We start from the raw sequence: 23798 nt of genomic DNA, 5'->3' as shown, positions 1-23798 counted from the left end.
AAAAAATATAAATAAATAATATTTTGTCCCAAATCAACTATTAATATTACATCCATTTAATATTATATGGCATGTTTCTGAAGGTTTAATGTTCCAATTTGTAAGATATTTTGTGAAATGTTAAGACTTTACAATTCCCTTGACAAATAAAACTTTTACTTGACCCCAATTAATTGCGTCCATTCCCCATGTTGTAGAGTCAATTGTATCCAGTGAAGGGCATATTTTAGAAAATAGAATATTTTAGGGACATTACCTAATTGTAATGATCTCGGTGAGTTAGTTGATTAAAAATGTTTTATAATAATAAACAGAAGGAGTAAATGACACAAATGTGCTCAAAATTTCTTAATACATTTCAGACACTCCAACTAGTGCTACTAATTGCTTGTAATACAACTAAGTCCTCCATTATTCTCAAGGGGAAAAAAAAAAAAGATTCCTTCTTCTGGATACCCAACCACTTGTGCTACAATAGATTGTAAGATAAATAAGTTTTCTCCGTGCGAACAATCAACTATTCAAACTTACACTTTCGTCAGTATCTATATGCAAAGTAATCATATCTAGAACCCATTTTGACTGTTCCATTCAACATTCTTTCTAAGAAGTTATATTTTTTTCATGAGGCCTTCTACTGAATACTCGATAAAAATATATAGTTTAACATGCATCCAGGTTGGATTGCATGCCCAATAAAACATTTTGGGACATTGAAATCGTGTTTTTTAATCACAATCTGTTGGTTAATTATGTTTATAAAATATTTTGAGAGCATATTCTTTTATTAATTTGGTGCATCAGTATAATATATAAAATTTTATGAAAGGCCACGCACAAATAAACCAGCTCAAACATGTTTGAAACTATTAATATATATATATATATATATATATAATATAAAATTTATATAGCAACCAAAGTTTTGATGTTCATAAAATCGTGGCTCTTCTGTCATCCCTTCATGGCCGCTTTGACGCCATGGGCAAGACTGATCAACAACTTTGGAAAAGATACGCAAGTCGTCATCGCGTGAATTTTAATACTTGCTTCTTAACACAAGGAAACTTTTGAAAATTTTTTTTTTTGGTTGAAAAATATTAGTTTTTAATGTAAGGTAAAGTTAGATTAATTAATTTTTTTTTCAATTTTATTATTTATTTATTTATTATTGTTTAAATTATTAGACAACAATTTATTATAATTATTAATTATTAATTACAAAGAAAGATAAAAAATGAAAAGCTACATTTTTAATAATTTTAATTATACAACTATCATTTCCGAGTGCATGCGAAATTGGTTCAGCCTGAATGATGAAATACGTTGATGCTTGTCGTTTGGCCCAGAAGCCAACGAGTCTGAACTTTTCCGCTTGCCAAGACGAACCTTCATGGAGAAGTTTTTATAATGTATAAAAATTTAGGAGAATTTGCAGCTTTGCCATTCATTGTAAACAAGATCGTTTTATTTTCTAAATGATTGCCAATATAAGAAATATCACGAGTTCGAACAGTTGATCCACGCCAGAATATATATATATATATATATATATATCAAGTTGATACTGATAATTTCGGAGTTTGCATCTATCAAACTTAGGTGGGCTTGGGTTAACTCTAAGATTTTTGCCTAAATAATTGGACTTTGAACAAAAATTATACTTTAGCTTTGAAACCTATCAGAGACAAGAGAAAAACTAGAGAAGGATTGAAAAATATCATATATATTATTGAGATGAAGGTTACATTATATACACAAAGAAAATAAATAATACAATAAATAGATAATTCAATAATGATTAATAACTATATAATAATATCAAATAAGATTTCCTAATAATAATTGAGATATATACACAATAATAATAGAAGATATTTAGAGAATATTCTAGATTCAAACTCAAGATGGTTTAAAAAAAAGCAACTTGAGTTTGTCTACCAGAAACTAAAAGCGGCTTGCATGAAAAGACTTTGTAAACAAGTCCACCGGCTGATACTTGGTTTGAATTGGAACAAGTCAGATGGTGCCCTGAACAATATGCTGTTGAGTATAGTGATAGTCAATCTCAATGTGTTTGGTCTGCTCATGAAACACACCATTGTGAGCAATCTTGATTGTAGCTTAACTATCACAATAAATGTTTGTGGAGGAGTTATGAGATGCTCCCAACTCATAAGTAACCAACAAAGCCAAAGTACCTTAGCAATAGTGTCTGCTAGTGCACGATATTCCGATTCAACACTGGAGCGAGAGGCTAATATATGCTTCTTACTTCTCCAAGAGATAAGGGAATGATTGAGGAAGATATAGAAACTTGTTGTAGATTGTCGATTATCATGATTACCACCCCAATCGATATTAGAGTAAGCTCATAGTACAAGAGCAAAGCTAGTAGAGAAGTAAAGCCCATGATACAGAGTGCCTCTAATATACCGAATGATTTGAAGAACTGCTACATAATGAGTTGTACGAGGCTCAGAGATAAATTGGCTAACAACATGAACTGCATAAGCAATATCAGGACAAGTGACATCAAGATAGATAAGGCCCCAAACTAGCTAGTAATAATAGGTGGGATTATCTAACAAGGTGCCATCAATGGAAATATAGTGACCATTTGGTTCAATAAGAGTAGTTGCAACCTCCTTATCAGAAAGATGAGCTCAGGATATCAAATCGATAGCATACTTGACTTGGGAGAGAGATATACCATCACTCCCATGTAGATCTCAAGCCCAAGAAAATAGTTCAATTTACCAAGATCCTTTATTTTAAATTGCTGGCCTAAGTATGTCTTAAGCTCCTGAACTCTTGTATCATCACTGCCTATGATAATCATGTTATCAACATATAGTAGTAACAAAATAATACCATGAGCAGTATAGTGAACATAAAGAGTTGAGACGTAAGGACTACAAGAAAAATTCAATTGATTCATAGTGTTACTAAACTTAACAAACCATGCATGTGGAGCCTACTTGAGCCTATATAGAGCTCAACAAAGATGATAGACCTTGTCTTTTGGATGTTGATACCTAAGTGGAGGCTTCATATACACTTCTTTTAAATCTCAATTTAGAAAGGCATTTTTAACATCCATCTGGTAAAGAGGCCAGTACTTAATAGCAGCAATGGCTAGAAGGCCATGAACAGAAGTCATACGGGTAACAGGTACAAAAGTTTCCTCATAGTCAACACCACACTCTTGAGTGAATCCTTGGGCCACCAAGTAGGCCTTACATTGCTTCAAAGAGCCATAAGAATAAGTCTTGTTCTTATAGACCTATCACCACCTAACCAAAGTTTTACTAGGAGGAAGATCAACAAAATCCTGAGTCTGCATTTTCTTTTGGGCCTATAATTCATCATCTATAGCTTGCTGCCAAAGGGGATCACGAGAGGCTTCCTTAAAGGATTTGGGTTCTTGAAACTGGAGCATGGTGAAAAAATAATGGTAATTATTAAGGTAAGAGAGAGGATTTCTTACACAATTAATCTAATATTTTGTGAATGATATGAGCTTAGTAGGCCTGACTTGTGCTAGAGGAGCAATAGGTGTGATAGTAGGCATATCTAGAGCGAGGCAACATCAGTCGTGGAAACGAGCTCAATAAAAGAATCTGTACTTGAGTTACTAGGAAAAAGACTAGTAGAAATATCTGTAAAAATAAGAGATGAAGATGAGAATGATGAGAGATCACTTAGAGATGAAAGCTTGATATTTTCCCAAAAGACAACATGTCAAGGAATACGAATGTAGTGAGAGAGAGGATCCCAACAATGATAACTCTTATGCTAAAATTCATAACCAAGAAAACAACAAAAATGAGAATAAGCTTGAAGTTTGTTTGTCTCATGAGACAGAAGAAGGATAAAACAAGCACAAGCAAAGACTTTCAAAAGACTATAATTAGGAGGATAGCCATGGAGACGATCAAAAGGAGAAATGTTATTGGTGACAGGAGATGAGAGTCAATTGATGTAAAAGACAAAGGTTAAAGCTACTTCACCCCAAAACTGTTCACGATAAGAAGAGGAAATGAGCAATGCTCTAATGGAATCAAGAATATGATGATGTTTACGCTCAGTACAACCATTTTGTTGAGAAATATAGAGACAAGAATATTGAGAAATAGTACCTTGAGAATTAAGAAAGGTGAGTAATTTAGAGTCATGATATTCCAAGGTATTATTATGATGAAAAATTTTGATGACTTTAGAATATTGAGTGTGAACTATAGTAGCAAATTTGATATAAAGTTTAGGTAACTCAGATTGATGTTTCATCATATAAATCTAGGTAAAACAAGAACATCATCAATAAAAATCACAAAATATCGGGATCCTCCCATAAAAAGAGTAGGTGCAGGGCCCCAAATATCAGAATAAATCAAATCAAATGGAAAAGTAGCAGTATAATCATTGTTATGAAAAGATAAAGTAGGTTGTTTAGAAGTCTGATAAGAAACACATTGTAAAGAATGGCTATGAACATGACCTAAAAGACTACTAGAAATTAAAGGATTCAATTTACTTAAAAAAGAGTAAGCAAGATGATGATGCCATAGGTCGAGAGAAGAATCAAAAGAAGAGGATGTGGAGGCAGCACACAGTGTGGGAATAGTGATCTCAAGTAGGTGCATTGAGGTGAGCACGAACATGTGACCAACTTTGCGCCTAATCATGACAACCTGTCCTGTCTGAGAATCTATCGCAACATAACCAAGTTTATTAAATAACACATCATAACCCATATCAACAAGTTTTCCAACAAAAAGAAGGTTAAAGTTAATGACAGGAACAAAATATGTATTATGAATGGATAGGGAAGACAAGGAGATACAATCAATATGACTAATAGGCATTTGAAAATTATTAACAGTGTGTATAGGATAGGTAGTAGAGTTAAGTGTCATAAGGAGAAGAAATTTTCCTGACCTATCATATGATTACAACAAGTAGAGTTAAAATACCAAGTGAATTTATTAGTGGGAGTAGACAAGGTAGCATATGGGCTAGAAGAACTAGAGATAAATGTACATAATAAATTTTCAAGTTCAATCGAAGAGGATCCCAAAATAGTTTGAGCTAGATCACATTTTTTCCAACCAAAAATGATAATTGCAATTATTCAAAGTAACTAATAAAGATTGAGCACCATTTAAATTTTTCATTTTTTTAGGGAAAAAAGGCTTACAAAAGAAAATGAAGGATTAAAAACACCCAAACCAGAGACTATAGTGTGAATGGCATAGCGTTCACACCAGGAAACTAATCAATGATCTGATTGTTTAAAATGACGTGTTAGATGTTCTTTACTTGATGACCAAATTTTAGTACAATCCAACGGTTATCGAATCTGAAAATGTTGATTTAATAAAGCTACCTTGTGGATATGCGAAAATAAATTTAAGGTAGATTTGAGCTCGTGACGAAAGATGGCAACACTGCTGTAAAGGAAAGCTAACGCTCTTCAAAACCTGACTTATTGTGCGAAAAAAATATTATATGGCTCTAGTACCATGAAAGCTTTCAGAGACGAGAAAAAAACTAGAGAAGGATTGAAAAATATCGTATCTATAATTGAGATGAAGGTTAAATTATATACATAAAAAAAATAGATAGGACAATAAATAGATCCTACAATAATGACTAATAACTATATAATAATATCAAATAATATTTCCTAATAATAATTGAGATATATACACAATAATAATAATAATAGAAGATATTTGGAGAATATTTTAGATAACAAGCCTAAACAATTGTCCCACATACACATTTAGCCAAGCTTGTTGAATGCCAATTTTGTATGAATATTTGAATTGTCCTCCCCCCTCTGTCATGACCCAAAAATAGAGGGTCACCGGCATAAGATATAAATTACTGCACATCCCTTAAGTCTTAAATCAGGTAGTCTTTCCATGACTAAGACATAATTATGCTTTAGTTTGAATTAAAACATACTTAAATATTTTTGGTATTAACAAAATACTTCAATATTTTTGTAGAAATTTCGGCAGAACCTCCTATATAAAGAGGATCTTCTAAAAATTTTATAATACAATATCTCAATCAAAAAATATCAAGTCAATCAGGAGCAGAGCTCCTTCCAGCCAGCAAACAATATATATACATATATATATAACAACATAAACAACCTAGCCATATACTATGTGGAGCACCTAACCATAAATTTACAAAATAAATTTTCATAATTAAAAATTTACATCAAGAGAAAGTTTAAACATTAACTCCTCCACTTCTAGTCAATTATAAACTCCTCAATGTCTAGTAGAGGATTTAGTGTCAGCTACACTATTTGAGACCAGAATTAGTTCCAATGAATAACATCTCCAAAAATAAATAATTAAACATGAATAAAAGGAAAGTTAAAAGAAATTATGTAAATTAAAAACACAACGATCTCCATGAAGATTTAAATAAATTTGAAATAAAAGGATTCTATATAACTTTAGATGAAATCTTAAGCCATTAAATTATCATACCAAATATTGTTATCTCTTGATTTTAAGGAAGCTAATAAATGAAATGAGTAATTATAAATAGATTACTAATTAAAAACCAATGAGATATAAAATTATTAAATAATTAAATTTATTTTTATAGGGACTTGTCATAACAATTAACAAACGTGGATACACAGTTTATAAGGGTAAGTAACAGACGTGAGAACAAAGCTCATGAAAATCAAACTAGCTAGTAATTGACCATGGCGCGTTAAGGACAAGGGCTAATAGAACTGTCGTTAGCAACCAATATTCTATATACAATCCCTTTTTAAATGTATTTTCAAACATGTGAGAAAATTATCACTTTCAAAATATAATTTCTCTTTTTAATATCAAACTCGCATAAATATATAAAAGCATCAATACTTCTAAATGTGAAAATTCACAATTAATATCTCATAAATTATTTACAAATTTTCATAGTTAGCTTTATCAAATATAGGACTACTAGAATTTATAAAAGCATTTTTATCAATATGAAAAATATAAGTCATGACTTCAAGAAGCTGAACAATTTAATTAACAGAAGTAGCTAAAGCAATAGAAATATACAAATATCTGCAAATTATTGAAAATAATATTTTGATAAAGAAAACTTTCTAATATATAAATTGATTGAAACATTATCTACTTACCTAATAAGTCTTCCCACCTTTTATAGCTCACTCTTTATCACTTTTATCAAGATTCTCTTCCTCTAAACACCCTATGTTAGTATATTTTTGTACATATGAAGAAATTAAATCAATTAAGACAAACCCCAAGTAACTACAATAGTAAAAAAAATTTAAAAAAACACCAAAATCCATGTCTTAAAAGCTTCTCTAATATTATAGTTACCTCTTATATATACTCCCCTTATCTAATATATTGAGTATACTTCTATAATATACAAGTCCAAAAATTAAATCATATGACAATACCATAGTTTATAAATTATCAACCATAAAACTCTCAAAAATCCAATTAATCTCTCAATAACTTAGATAAATTTCTTCACAATATTCAATTTAATTTCACAAGTGAGCAACACCCAAGTCAATTCATGTTTCTTGCGAGATCCAACAAGGTTATAGAGAAATACCTACTCAAGTATCTCTTTTTGAAATTTTCAAGTTAAATTCATAAGATAATAGCATCCCAACTAATTATATCTTTCAATAAATTTAATGAGATTTTAATAATTGCAATTTCAAGCAAAGGTTTCCTAATGGACATTTTATCAAATACCTTATGGGCACCGATTCCTTAAACAAATACCAACCTCTTCCTCTCCAATTTAACTTTCAAAATCTTTTTATAATATCAATATTATAACCAATAAACAAATCAAATTTAATTAGAGCTTTAATCCACACCATCATCCTCTTCCCCCTAATACCTAAAGTTTCAACTTAATGAATTTTTCTTCCTTGTTCATGTACACACAGCAGCTCATAAAAGCATCAAAATCTCATTCATTACGACATAAATGCATAAAGGCATGAAGACAATTAAGAGAAAAAGATCTAGAACTCCTACCTTAAACCATTGGAGCTAGAAATAGAGGAGGAGATGGAATTCTCGTAGCTCAACAAGGAAGGAAGAAGACACTGGTATCTAGCCTTTAAATCTCCTAATACAAACCTCCTATGGCACCAAGTCAACTCCTCACATCATCGCCACACACGAACAAAAAGAGTGGACGGAGAAAATTGTTTGACTACAAGAAGCAGAATAGAAAGAATCTTCAAGAACGGCAAAGCTGTGATGGCAGACTAACAGCAACTCGACTCTCACGTCAGTGATAGCAAGGAATGAAGGGATGGAAGGAATTGAGACTTACAGAAGTAACAAAGACAGAGACCGCAGCTGAGATTTCTAGATTTTTTTCTCTCCCTTCCTCTAATGTAGAAATGTGATTAATCAAGGAGAAGGAAGAGAAAAAAAAATATATTTGATAGGCTGGTGGCATTTTAGTAATTTTTATAATAACCTAAAGTTTTAATTAAAGTTAAAAATCTATAATAATGTATATTAATATATTTTTATTAATTTTGGAGCAAATTTATAAGAGGGAGAGCTAGTCTAGTAAGAATTAAGTCTATACTTTTATGGCTCAAAATAAGGATTTCAGTTTTGTATGCTGATTATTTGAGCTTTTGAAATTACCAATATATCCTCATGCCATCAGATATTTTTTTCTCTCCTCCTACTTAGTCAGACGCGTTCCACACCAGAAAGGGAAAGAAGCTTCAGGTCCTTCGTCTTGCAATTCCCGACTCCAACTTCCTCTTCGTTGTTCTATCCTTATCGTCGGTGATTGTGGGCGCTCGTCGTTATCGTGCAAAGGTCGAGTCCTCCACTATGGTCCTCACCTTTGTCTCATATTCTCTGTTCGCTATTCTACCTCCTCCACTCATGGTTGTGCCATTGCTGGTGTGTGGGAGCTAATGCATGAGAGCTGAATCACCAAGGCTGAGGTATTGCGCGAGTCTTTCTACTTCTTAGTCTTGTTCTGCTTGCTCTGCTCTCTTTTTTTTGTGCTTCATGCCTAAATTTCTTTCCCCTATTCAGCCATAAGTTTTGATTCCTCCTTCCCTTTTCTCCATTGTTCTTCCTTTAAAGTATGGAAGCTTCATGTCCTCTTTCTTCTTGTGCTATGTATGTGGGAGTTTATGTTTTACAATTGAAGTATTGATTTATTTCCTTTTTGCTGCTATGACAGTTTGAGTGGGAATAAGAAATTGACTCAAGCTGAAATTTTAATAGTAGAGCATATGGAAATTGGTTAATTTGATTTCCTGTGAGTTGAATCCATTTTTCTTCCCTTTTGACTGTGCGCATATTGTTGAGCTTGCTTTGTAAATGAGATTTTGATGTCCACATTTTTTTGTAGCTGCTGTACGGGTAGAAGGAAGAATGGAAATATTAATTTAGCAATCTTTTAGTATTTACAGAATTAAGTAGCTCTTATGATTTAAACATATAGCCATGGTAAGAAAAAAAAAGTTTAGATGACATTTTTATTTAAAATTTATGTTAGAAGCTGTTGGAATGGATTTGAAGAAAAGACTGGATTGGAATTATGGATTAGAAAAAAAATAAAATAAAATATATGCTTGCAAGGTGCTCGATTAAATTTCTATTAGAAGAAATTGGCATATGACGATTAGATACATGTGAAAATTTAATTATTGTTAGTTAGAAAATTTCTGGAAAAGAATTCTTTTAGATAGAAGTTGAAATTTTGATTAGTTCAAATATCAATTTAGGACAACCCTTGAAATTGAACTTGAAGAAGAAAAAGGACGTGGTCTTGTGGATTAAACATTGTAAAATAAAGGATGTTGGATAAATGTTTAAAAAGGAAAATTTTGGATTTTAAGTAACAAAATATATATGATAGGTATGTCGCCATTGATTAAATAATACTAGAAATCATTTATGCTTTGTAATGGAAGTTAAAGTTGAAATTTGCATTTTGTTTTCTTATTGTTTGGAGAGATAATTGAGTTAGTAATTTAAGAACCAAACCTCTATTTATATATTTTCCCTTAGGATGTTGGATGAAATGTTGAGAAAGAGAAAAGGGAAAGTTTTTCTTTCATTTATTTCTCTGAGTTGTTTTGATTGAAGATTTTAGATGATAAAGCATGTTTGAGGGAATGACAATGATATTATTTAAATGTTAGGAATTTAAGGACAAAGCATTTTCATTAGGAGACTAGATTGGAAGTAAATTATATACTCGGGAACTGTACAGGTAAATGAATAATGTCCCAACTGCTTTACCATAAAATTAGTTTCTGAAATATTATATTTATGCAAATCAGTTTAATGACAATTATGTTAAGTATTGAATTTTTTGTCATTTAAATTCTTATTTTGGAAAATTATAAAGAAGTTTTGAAAGATAATTGAGTTATGGTATGCGTATGTTTTTTTTATAATGAATACTTTTAAAAAATTGATGAGATTATTTTTTATCAACTCCAGTTATTCTGAGTTATGCAATAAATGCCAAACATGGAGTTTAGATATGAAATTTTATCGTGGCATGTTTTAATGCTCAAAAGTATTCATGTGAGTTTAATTTTGAGAATGAGAACTGTATCTTGAAAATGATAATTTTCTCGCATGTTTAAAAATGGTTTTAAAAAGGGACTTTATACAGAACATTGTTTGCTAACAACAGTTCCGTTAGCCCTTGGTGCGCTATGGTACGCCTAGCCAGCAGGGTGTTTATAGGAGGTGCTAGCCCCATGCGATGGCCAACGCATATGGAACGAAGGGATGGTTATTCGTGATCATTGTACTCACGTTTGTTTCATAGCTTCGACTGCATTTAGTTACATACCCTCGTAGACTGTGTCCACATTTGTTTTATGGCTTTAGCTACGTTTGGTTACTTACCCTCGTAGATTGTGTGTCCACGTTTGTTTTGGTAGCATAAGCCGCATTTGGTTATTTACCTTCGTGGACTGTGTGTCCACATTTGTTATTTGTTTTGATAAGTCCCCATAATTATGAGATTTTGATTATTTGATGAAATTTTTACTGGTTTTGATTAACAATATATTTATTATTTATTTAATGTAGTTATTTGTTTTATTGAAAATGAATGATAATGATGTTTGATATGATGCTTTAATGAATTAAGATTTTCTTTAAAATGTTATATAGAATTCTCTTATGCCAAATTTTATTAAACATTTGGTTGCGAAAGTTGTCATCTCTAGCACTCATAATTATTCTATATTTTCCTTTTATGTACATTTAATTATTTATTGTTGGGGCGCTATTCACGAGAAAATTTATTTGGTCTCAGATTCACTAAGATGATGCTAGATCTCCTGCCGATCATTAAGGGGCTTACAATTGTGCTGGGTGAATATTTTATCTTTAGAAACGCCTTTTCTTTTAACAATTAAATGTTCAATTATGTGTTTTATTTTAAATTTGTGTTTAGGTGCTCCACGTTAACTATAGCTAGGGTCCTGTTTTTATTTTATTATGCTGACTGACTTTGGGTAGAGAGTGTATATCTGAACTGTTAAATGTTTATGGTAATATTTTCTATTTTAGAGATTTTGGGAAATCTTAATTATAGTGAAGATTCTGTCAAAATTTCTAAAAACATATTAAAGCTTTCATTATAATGAATATTATTGAGGGTGTCATGACTTCAATAAAAAAATTAAAGTATGTTTTGGAATTGGAAAGTTTTCTTGATTTGAGACTTAAGAGATGCATGGTACAATTTACATCTCATTATAGTCACCCTCTATTTTGGAGCGTGACAATTTTAAAGGCTGAAAATAATTAAAAAAAATCTCTCTATATGCCCAAACGGATTCGAACTCTGAACGTAAGGGATATTATATGCGCACACTTCCACTATACCAACACTCCCCCTTATCATCGATGTCCCATAAATAATATAATTACAATTGAAACAATTAATTCCTAGGTTATTACACCTTGCATGCATTCTTTGCATATGCAGCATGAAACTTTAGGAGCCAGCTCTATTTAATCATAGTTTCAAGTGACGATTTTACTTAAAGAGCTGGCTCATTCCTAGTGAAGGTTTTTGTGTGGATTTGGCTCTTCATATGATTCCTAAAAGAATATTCCCTTCAGTTTTATTTATAAGTCACATCTACCAACCTCATCAATGCTAATACTAAAAAAGTACAAGGAATAAAAGTAAGTAAAATTTCAAACATACTCCTCAAATAAGAAGCAAAAAATAAACAAACCATATAATATTTATTTATTTTGTCTCTCTCTCTTTCTTACTTTTCAAGGGTAGTTTAGGGATTTTAATTTGAAACAAAACAATCTCATAAACTATTGACTTATAAATTGAACCAGATTGTGCTTCTAGAAGGCGTCTAATATACAAGACCGAAGGGAGTATTAAACATAAATAATATACCAAAGAACATTGTCGTGTTAGAGTCTTACTAAATCCAGGCGTAATAGAATCTATTTGACTACCAATATGAGATTAGACTTTATAAATCTCATTTTGCTTATGAGGCTCTTTAATTTATGACTCATAACAACTATTCCTAGCTAGTACTAATTAACTGTTGGTTGATTGGGTGAGAGAAGATAAAGCTGAGCTTGATTTTTGTTAGCTTTGATAATTTTTTGATGAATTTACACTAAAGTTTAATGGGAGAATGACACAGAGGTAATTCAACTTAGGCCTCAAGTCCCAAACTCAAGGAATTTGTAAGTTAAGCTCTCAATTTTGCAACTTCGTTATAATAAATTTACAATTTATATTTCAAATTTTAACAAGAAAAATGCATTTTCTTATTCTTTAATCATGTTAAAATTTAAAAATTAAGTTATAAATTCATCACAAAAAAGTTACAAATTTGAGAAATGAACTTACAAATTTTTAAAGTTTGGTACTTAGGACCTAATTTGAATTAATTGATCTTCTTAGGACCTATATGTCTTTCTCCCAAGTTTAATTTACTTTGTGTTTGATTAGGACGGCCCATGCAATTCATTCATTTTAGGTATCCATTACTTGAACTTTCAAAGCCATTAAAATTTATATGTTTAATTAATTTTTGCATGTGAAAGCTATTTATAACCCATTTTGAAATCTGCAGTTGTTCTATTGATCTCACAAAGCAAGCATGCTTGGGATAAGAGAGGAAGGAGTTAGAGAAAAAAAGAATTTAATAGTTTTGGAGAGAAAAATCTGGGAGGTTCATATTTCAGTATATTTTGAGCCATCTAAATACGCATTTTTTTCTTGCCTTTTTAAACCCTAGATTCTTACCCACATCGTATTCTACCCTAATCACCTGAGTTAGCCATAGGTAGCTAACCAACTATTGTTTGAGACTTGTGTTACAGTAAATAAAGGCTCATTTAATGTCCTTTCATACAAGCACTCTTCATACATGTTGTTACCTCTAAAAATTTGAGATTTGATACTTTTTGAATATTATAGGACAAATTTTTTACAATCGTTTGACTAACTTAAAAGGTTGTTATCATGCCATATGAGATACTTATTAAATGAGTAGACTTGAGCTATTGACTAGATACAGTGCTGAAACTTTTCAATGAATTCCTTTTGATACACAAAAAAGAAAAGAAAAATTTTGGAAAACATAAAACGTCTCTGTTTCACCATGTTCCTCTAAACTACGTACAAGCAGATTCTAATCTACGATAGGACTATATATATATACATATATACACTGTCTCGTCCACGGGATTATATTACTTGCTAATTCCATGACTTGCCACATTTATTGTGACGCGACCACGCAACAGTCTTGGTCAAATTGCTCATACTTGTCTCCAACATTTTGAACCGCTTCCAATCTCGGAGGACAGCCTTAAGGTCGGCCACCTTCGCGGTGATGCCCCGGCAACAGTTGGCATGTACGGTGGTGACTTCCCTAAAGTCCTTACTGTTCTGACAAAACCCACTGAAGTAAAGAGTGTCCATGAACCTAACACCAATTCCCAACTGTGTAGTTATGCCATGTCTAATGAGATCTTGAAGCACGTCTTGTTCTTTTTGACCTGTGGAATTGTCCTTTTTACTATACCATGTTTCAAACAATGTAATGGTCTTGTTGTTCGATCGAACGAAGTAGAATCCCGTGTTGATATCTTGCCGTGTCGACCTAGGATCTCCAAGATATCTGTCAGTGCTGATCTGTAAGTCCTCGTTAGTGTCGTTGCTAAACCTTGTGAATGGGTTTCTAAGCCACATCACATCAGCATCCTGATGAAATTCTAGCAGTTAGTTTTGCATAGAGAGATGGATTGTTCTGTGTTACATAGATCATGCTATTTTGCAACACTCACGTTGGAGTGTGATTGGATTCCTGTTTATAAATTACATTCTAAAAGTTTGTTATTTATAAGGAGAATGATATTGAAGTCTCAACAATGAATTTATAACAGTTAGGTCATTGATAAAATTTTCTATAAAATTAGTAGTAAATTAAATATTGATTCAAATAGTTGAAATTTAAAAGTTTTAATTGCAAATAAGACATTTAAATTCTGAATATAACTTTTAATTTGCAATTGTGATTCTTGTTTGCAACTGTTGAACCTATATTTATAACTTTTTTTTCAGAATATTATGTCAGGGACTTAACTGTCATAAATTCTCTATTTTGAAACTTTATTGTCATTCTTCCAAATTTATACTCTTTCCAGTACTAGATGTAAGTAACATTTTTGAAATGGATTGTGCAGTGGAAGAAAAATGAGAGAAAAGTAATTTGAGGAAAATGAACTGAATGAATTTTATTAATCATAACTTAGTTTTTATATAAAAGTGGTCTGTAACTGAAAAATAACAAATCAGAAACTAATTACAGGTAGTCTAACTAATATAAGACACGCGGTCATATTGTGGATCTAGCCATTGCTTCGTCTTAACGCTGAGACGTTCTAGAAAGAATTTATAATCTTAAATACATGACCACTTCGTATGAATTTTTAGAATATTTGATGACTTTTTCTAAATATGCCCTACATTAAACAACCTAAAGAGTATTTGAATTTTAAATTAATTGTGTTGATCAGATCATGGGTAAAGATGAAGAGAGTAAACCATTTTATAAAATCTACCAAAATAATATTGTTTCTAATAGAATCAAATGGCATGGATATCGTTAGCATTTGGGGAATATGGGTTAATCTTAAGACATTTTAACTAATTTAGAGTAATTTGATTTTCTTGGTTCGTGTGTATTAGTTAAATATGACTTGCACAATTTATCACTGGGAAAAACAAGGTGGGAAATTTTAGATTCTCTTTGGGTTTGTTTTTGTTGAAAAGATGGGGTAAATTTCAGACAGTCAACTAATTTTAACTAATTGTCTTGGTTTGTGTGCAATAGTTAAATATGACTTTGCAGAATCTATCATTTTGGAGATACAAGTGAGAAATTTTAGATCCTATTTAGGTTTTATTGTCATTAGTGTTTAGAAAGATGGGGTTCAAGACAATCAACTAATTTTAACCAATTAATTTTCGTGATTTGTGAGCATTAGTTAAATAGTATGATTTGCAGAATCTATAATTTGAAGAAACAGGTGAGAAAATTTTTCTCTTTAGGTTATTTTGCGTTGTTGGAAAGATGGTTAAGATAGCCAACTAATATTAACTAATCTTCTTGACTTGTAAATCTATCATTTGGAGAAACAGATGAGCAATTTTAGGTTATCTGGAGGTTATTTTGCGTTGTTTTCTCTATGTGTTGTTGTATTGGTTGAAATTTTAACCTTGTGGAAAGTCTTATATATACAAATGTAGAATTTTAGTTATTCACTCAAATTGTCACAAAGAGGCACAAACCCGCTTTGATAAATTATAAATTAATAAAAAAAAAGTCAAAACTAACTTATCACTTGACGTGGACTTGATAATTTGTTTATAATAATAACGATAAATGAAACCCACATAAATTTTTTCAGAAAAAACAAAACCTGCATACTTATAACGTATTTTGATATTAGTTTCTATTTATTTTTTTGTTGTTCCAAGTTCTTTAAGTTTTATCTATTTGCAATGTTAATCTTTATATTTTTAAATATGACTTAAAGACTTAATATAATAGTGTTTAATATAAACATGAACCTTATATTTAAATATTACCCTAAAGACTTAAAAGCTTCTAACATGTACATGAACTCCGCTACTTCTTGTGATGACTAATAAAAATTATTATGAGTTATATAAAAAATAAATAGATGGCATATAAATCAAGTATAACTTTAAATCAAAGTCCTTAAATGCACAATGAATGAAGTTTCTAAAAGAAGAGGACAAGATAGCTAAAGTAGATAGGTAAAAATTAAAAGTTAGTAATAATAATTTTGCTTATACAATGTTTAATTCATCGAAATTTTACCAACACAGCAACATGATTAATCGAAGTATTATGTTGACATCAGCAACTTTAACTCCATAAAAAGTGAGATTTGAATTCAATGACTATATTTAATATAAATATTGATGTCTGTACCATCTAAACCATTAAAATTTAGATCAACGATTAAGATAAATTTACTCATTTATTAGTCTTAAGTGGAGTATAAATTCATAATTGTTGATCTAAATTTTAATGGTTCAGATGATATAGGCATTCAATACCTATATTAAGTAGAGTCACTGAATTCAAATCCATATAAGTGTTGATAAGGACTGATGTTGTAGAAAGATAAAACTTAGGAGACTTGGAAAAACGGAGAAATAAAGCGCAGGACTAATATCAAAACAAGCTAAAAATATAAGCACTAACAATTATATTTTTCCAAAACTCTTAACAAAGCCAAACACCAAAAAAAAAAAAACAAAGAAAAAAACGTACCGTGAAGATGAAGCTGTATCCCCGCTTGAGAACTTCCAAGAGAAAAAGAGTCCTTCTCCACATCATGTTAATGAAATCAGCGGACATGAACAACTTCTCGCCTTTCAATTCCACACCGTCCGTTTCCAATCTGAAACAGTTCAATCGGAGAAATCGGCACCGATCATACGCCGTCTGATCGACGGCCACGACCAGAAGGTGGTCAACCAGAGACCTCGTACCTTGTCCAAGCCAAAAGCTGCTTAAGAAGAGGTCAAACATGGTGACGGTATCGCCATTAACGTCTTGTTCTGCGTAAGCCATGTTTATGATCGTCACTATTACAATCTTGTCCTTCATTGACGCTTTAGCTAAAGCAGATTCAAGCTTATCTTGATGTTTATCAATAATTCTCTACAGTAAACATATGAAGTCAAATTAAAAAGACTGGATCATTATTTGATTCATTCTGAAGCATTAATATATCCTGAACTTACTATGTCTGATGATGATTCCTGCATCAGAAACGGGCTAGAGAAAGAAGAAGACCGAAACAGTAAGAAAATTCCGATCAAGAATAGCAGAACGATGGAAAAATTCCCAAATTTCTGTTTGGCATTATCCATGGGATGTGCCTCTACGTATATAATGCATATGCTGATATTTCTTCCCAGAATTGCAGAATCAAGGGAATTGAATTTGCTTTGAATGGGAATTACATACAGATAAAGCCTGGTGATAGTTTCGGAAAATGGTCGTGGAACGTTGGGTACATAAGAAAGAGGGAGAGAATGGATTTTGCTTCCTTTGTAGAGGAGGCCACGGCATAGAAGGAGAAATGAATTATATATAAACTATTTCTCTCTCATAATACAAGTCCTTTTATAAAATTATTTTTTGTTTCAATTTTTATACTCTTTTGATCCTTTTTGTCCTTAATATAAAGAAAAGTTAGAGTTAATAATTTTTTCAATTTTATCCCTTATTTATTTCCTGCTGTTTGAATTCTTAAATAATAATTTATTATAGTTATTAATTGTATAGAAGGATATGAATTGAAAAGTTGGATATTTTTTTAAAACAATTTTAAGAATATAACTAACATTTTGTTTTATATTAAATGCGGAGTTGATTAAATTTACTTTACATTAAGGATACGATGGAGTATGGTTTTTTTTTAGAATTTTAAAGTTACGTTTATTAATGTTTTTTGTTATTTTAACTTGTAAATATTTTTCTATTATACTCAGAATAATGTAGACACGTTTTAATGCATTAAATTAAAGATGTATCCAATAATGCGATCTATGTTTTAACAATTGTATTTCTTAATATGTGTGCTAAAATTTAAAAATATTTTAAAAATATAATTATTTGATTCCTATACTTATGACTCAATTGTACTTTAATACTTAAACTTTAACATAATATAATTAAGTCCATATAGCTTGATTTAGTTGTAACCGTCTTTGAACTCTAACTATATATGATTCAGTTTTTATAATTTTAACTATATAAAATATTATTAGTTCCTAAGCTTTAATTGAGTTGCAAAAGTAAAAATTTTATAAAATGAATGTTAATTGAATCAAAATTATAAAATTTAGAAATTGAGTTTTAATATAATCAAAATTATAGAATTAAATGATTAATTTTCTAAAATAAACTATATCTTGAATCCAACATTACGTGTTTTCTTAAACAAATACCAAGTGAGAGGGGGTCCAGTCTCCTTTTCCCGTACTCTCCATTTTTGTCTATTTTCATTCATCATCATTGGATCTAAACTTTTCATCAATTTTGATTTAATTTTTAATTAAATTATTCTTATAATATTACATAAAAATATATAAATAAATTTGAAGAACTAAAATTTGATCTAAACTATTTAAAACTATAATATTTCATTTATATGTTTTTATGTAAAATTATAATAATATTTTTATCAAAAATTAAATTTAAAAACTTTAATCTAGCAATTGAAAGTAAAAGAGAAGGAAATGCTCCTCACATAGAAATAGGTGGGTCCCACTTAACAGATAAGGTCCCCAAAACCCCCAACTAACCAAGTCGGTTTAACTATGGGGGGAAACTCTTCCCATTGTCAGTATCAATGAGAGACAATGTTTATCCAAAAGAATAATAATAAGAGCCGAAGTTCTTAATCCGAAAAACAAAAACAAAAAAATAAAAAAAAAGAAAGAGCGCCAATGTTCGATAAGATTTAATTTAATATTTTTCTTCTGGGTCACGAAACCTGTTGCAAGAAAAATGGGGTTTCACCAACTCCAGCTGTGTCAAATGAAAAGACATAGTTTTGTTATTAGAAAAGAATGTAATAGGATGAATTAACAAAATAAAGATAAAAATAAAATAATTAAAAAAATAGGTAACTCAATTTTTAAGGAGGAAGGATAATTTAATTTATAGAATTATGAATTATGATTTATGAGATTTTTAGAGGGTATGATAATTTTACTTTTGTAATTATATTAATGAGTTTTATTATGTTTACCATAAGAAAAAAGGTGATTTAATTTATTTTTGTTTTGATCTTTTCAATCTATTCTATTCTTTTCCTTTTTAGTAACCAAAGGGAACCTAAATTTTTCTTAAGTAGCTTCAAACATTTGAACTTGATTCAATAATATTAAATAGTATAGTCATTTCAATTCTCATTTTAAGACACTTTCAAGTTTTATGCATCTTATATGAAAAGTTACTTTTTTTATGTTATAAAAAATGATATGTACTTTTATTTTTATTATTAGCTTTAATTAATGATACGAATATATTAAATACTTTCACACTAATTAAGAAATGATAAAATTAAAAAAAATAATTTAATTATTATAAGGTGTTCTGTATTTTGAATTAAAAATTATTTTTAAAAAGTATCCTACAAATTAAATAGGACCGGACCGAGTATCATATAATTATATAAAAAATCAAAAATAAAAGAAAAACTAATGTTTAAGTACCACATTTTCCTTATGTCCTTTCTTGTGGAGAACATGAACCACAGAAGACTTGGACCATTTCATCCATACATCTGCTAGTGTGAATATTGGGTAATTGAAAGAAATCAACTAGGAATTTAAAGATTCGGCAGAGGCATTTGATGAATACTACTTAAACTCTAGCAGACTCGCATGGAATTTGTTGCGTGAGCTGCAGTATTCCATGGAATCTTAATTAGGAGGTTTCCTAGTGTGCCAAGTTTGAGAAGTCATAAATATAAAACGGACCAAAATTCAATTTAAGTATATAAAATATTTTGAATAATTTTAATGGAAAAATAGCCATACCATATATGAGAGAGGACTTCCGTCTCAGAAACTCCAAAGTTCATAAAGTCAACTAGAAATTTAAAGAAAGTAATTTGACAATGACTTGTATTGAAACTCTAGCGGACATTGCATGAAATCGTGTTTTAGACGCCATTTGTCTATTTGTTTACATTACATTATTAATTTACTTGTAGAAAACTACTACATCCAAAGTGCAAAGTACCAAGCAGAAAAACACTAATGGAAAAATGGCTATTTAAACTGCCTTTCTTAAACTGGTTCCTGCATGAAAAATTTAAAAACTAGAGGTAGTGGCATTTTTGCAAAATAAATGACATGTCAACAAGACTTTCAAAACCGGTTACAAAGACAACCAGTCTAAAAATTATTTTCTAAACTAGTTTAGTGAACATCCGGTTTGTGATAATTGATAAGTGATTGTCTTTGTAATTTTAATTATAGGGCTGTGAGGACGCACCAGTTTGCTGATTTAAGAAAGCACACCCATGCACTCAAAGATCTACATGGGTCACGCAAAAGGTAAGAGCATGTTTGTTTAATGAAACCTTGTGAATTTTGATATTTCTCTTTCTTTGCTAAAGTTGTGTTCTTTTATAGAATCATACACAATTGAAGAAATCTCAATTATGCAACTTGTATGTCACGTGTCACATTTTAACATCATTACACAAGACATGACTTCATTCACCCGAGATATAAAAGTATTTTTAGAATTTTTGTGACTTCATTTACCCAAGAGATAACAATATTTTTAGAATTTTTGTGCTTTCTTCAATTGGAATCACTAATAAAATAATTAGTTTTTTTTGCACTTTTAAGTGTTTGAGCTTATTGAGCCATTTTCATGAAGTGGAAATTGTAATGAACACAAGCTTAAAAAGAGAGCTCATCCTAAAAAGCTAGCCTGGTAGGAATGACCTCTAAACTATAATTTTGGCAGCTCCCATTCTACGGCACTTCACTCAACTACGGCCGGTCATAACCCTTCTTGGGTAGCCTTTTCTAAGACCATAAGCCTAAAGAGAGTGATGCCACTACCTAACATACTAGCCTGTTGGGTGAGAGAGTCATTTGAACTTATAAATCCCACACCACTTATGAGGCTTGTCGATGTAGGACTCATGTCAATGCTAGTTTGTCAAGAGCTAACATCCATGGTTTCTTCACTCTACGACACTTCATTTGGCCTCCTGCAAGTTAAAACTCTCAATGGGTACCCTTTTTTCATGACACGAGATTCTCAATGAAAACATCAATGTAATGAGTAAAAGCTTAAAGAAAGAACCCTTCCTAAAAGATTAGCCTAGTAGGAGTGCCCTCCAAACGTATAATTCCAGCGGCTCTTACTCCATAGCACTTCACTCAACCATGACAGGTTAGAACCCTAAGTATGAGGCCCTTTCCAAGACCACAAGTCTAAAGTGAGTGATACCACCACCCAATAGAGGTGCTTGTTGGGTGAAAGAGTCCCTTAAATTTGTAAACTCTACACCATTTGTGAGGCTCCCCTGTAATGACCCAAAATTCTTTTTAAAGTTAATGCAAATTAACTTTTCTCTCAATTAATATTTTATTTAAATTAATTTTACAGTAAGTGGAAAGTGGTAATTTAGAGGAACTTATCTAGTATTTTTTTTAAGGACCAAAGTTTAAATTTTACTAAGAAAAAGATTGGTCTTATTTTATTTTTAATTATGAGAAAAATTTGTGCCTTTTCTTGTAATTGTTCCTTGTGCCATTGCTTGTAGTTTTCCCAATTAATTTTTTTTTTTGTTCACAATTTATATCATTTTACGCGAAAACAGAGCACTCGTCCAATCCATTTCCTTCCTTTCCTTCACCGACACAAACACTCTGATTCTTCACTGCCAATAGAGACAGATCGGGAAGCTTCTCCCCTGCACTTCCTTCTTGGTTTTCAGCTGTCGCTGGTACTGGTGAGTCCAGAGTTTCGTCCGCCGCTGCTAAGAGTTTGAGTCGTGAGTTCTCCTAGGTGCGTCGTCGATCGTTTTCCCCTCCCTTGCTGCGACGTCATCCGGTGTGCGTGTGGACCTCAAATTTCAGTTCTCCCGACTCTGCTTCCCGTCCGACTTCCTCTCTTTTTACTCATCATCGGCATGCTGGTGGGTATGCCTCAGATTTTCTCCTCCTCCTCCTTCATAGTTGCTGAGATACACCTTCTTCTTCCTCTTTTTGCTTCTATCAACGTGATTCAGGTGACAAGTTTGGAACCCTTCTTATTGATTGGTCTGTGCGTGTTTGTGTGAATTAATGATCATCTTCTTGTGCTGTGTTGTCCGTGGCTATGGGGATGGGGAGCTAGAATCTAGCTGAAAAATTGTTGTACTGAAAGAGGATGCTGTTGGTCCCTTTATTTTCTTTCTCTGTTGTTGCAATAACTGACAGTCTCCCTTCCCCTGTTCGGCACGAGTTTCGAATTCTCCTTCCCTTTTCTGCTTCTAGTTGGTAACATGAGGTATAGAACTTTAAGTTCTCTTTCCTTTTGCTGTCCTGTGCGTGTGTTTTGGTTAAGTTGTGGACTTTTATTTTCCTTTAATCGTGTGAAATGCAGAGATAAGAATTGGGAGTTATTTGTGGTTGACATTAATCTTCTATTAAGGCATATATATATATATATTGGACTTTGATGGATTTAAATATCTTCATTGTAAATTTTGAGAGTTGGAATTGATTAGGAAAAAGTTGGTGTTAGTTTATGACTTGATCCTTATGAAGTGTTCCATGAAATGCTTGCTAGAAGGAATTTTGTTTGAATATGTATTTTGAGATTTAACTAACTCACATATAAGAAATATATCTAATTTAGATGTTAATGAATCTTGAACCTCACATGAATATTATAAAGGAATTTAAGAATGAAGCGTGATGGAGAAATGTGTGTAGCTAGTTGAATGTTAAAAGGCTTTATTGTGTGGTTTGGAAATAATGTACACAAGCTATCTGAACAAAAAGCTTAATTTAATGGAGTAGCTAGCAATGGCTATTGAGCAATTTTTATGTGTAAAGCCTTGATTCAAAAATTTTAAATCTATTATAGTTGGGGGTGATTATGTTGGGAGGGAACTTTTAAACTTATTCTGTGTCAACTAAGACCTTAATATATTTTATAGTGTGTTTATAAGAGAAAAAATTCGATTGAAGTTATAAGAGGTGAACTTTGAATCTTGAGAACATTTAAAGTAAGTGAATAGTATCCCAATGACTCGTTAGCAAATTTATTTTCATAAAAATATTAGTTTAGCATATTCATGTGCCATCTCTTTTATTTACATAACTATTTTTATTCTGCAAGAACAAATGATAGAGTATTTTAATTAATTTTTGTATTAATTAATTAATTTATTTATATGGTTTATAATCTTAATTTTATTATTAGCTGTCTTGCATGGAATGTTGGTTATGTATTTAAAGAACGATTATAATGATTCATGTATGGGATATATAAATATACAAATAAATTTATTTATGCTGAGTATGATGAGAAATATTAAAAAAAATATATATTGATTTTATTGACCCATGCAAGCTTGATTCAAAATGTGGGATTTAATTAGAATACTAGTTACTAACAATAGTACCGTTAGCCCTTA

General features: G+C 31.1%; 1 protein-coding gene across 1 annotated transcript; it reads right to left on the bottom strand.

The window, feature by feature from the left end:
• Positions 1–13609: 13609 nt before the first annotated feature.
• On the bottom strand, positions 13610–17676 carry LOC129289674 (uncharacterized protein At1g28695-like). Its single transcript, XM_054926485.1, has 3 exons — positions 17374–17676; positions 16898–17290; positions 13610–14292 (listed from the first exon to the last, which is right to left on the bottom strand). The coding sequence occupies exons 1-3, from the start codon at positions 17500–17502 to the stop codon at positions 13786–13788; spliced, it is 1029 nt and encodes a 342-aa protein (XP_054782460.1). The 5' UTR covers positions 17503–17676; the 3' UTR covers positions 13610–13785.
• Positions 17677–23798: the final 6122 nt, after the last annotated feature.

Source organism: Prosopis cineraria, unplaced genomic scaffold (genome assembly GCF_029017545.1).
Source record: "Prosopis cineraria cultivar Desert tree isolate PC_DT_omini unplaced genomic scaffold, ASM2901754v1 PC12, whole genome shotgun sequence".
NCBI classification, from domain to species: Eukaryota; Viridiplantae; Streptophyta; class Magnoliopsida; order Fabales; family Fabaceae; genus Prosopis; species Prosopis cineraria.
This window is presented reverse-complemented; position numbering and strand designations above follow the sequence as displayed.

Bases quoted from the DNA above. Each gene is read 5' to 3' on its own strand.
- LOC129289674 (XM_054926485.1), bottom strand. From the start codon at position 17,502: ATGGATAATGCCAAACAGAAATTTGGGAATTTTTCCATCGTTCTGCTA. The intron at 17,291-17,373 runs GTAAGTTCAGGA...TGTTTACTGTAG, and splicing joins AGGAATCATCATCAGACATA to AGAATTATTGATAAACATCA. The intron at 14,293-16,897 runs GTACGTTTTTTT...GAATTTCATCAG, and splicing joins GATACAGCTTCATCTTCACG to GATGCTGATGTGATGTGGCT.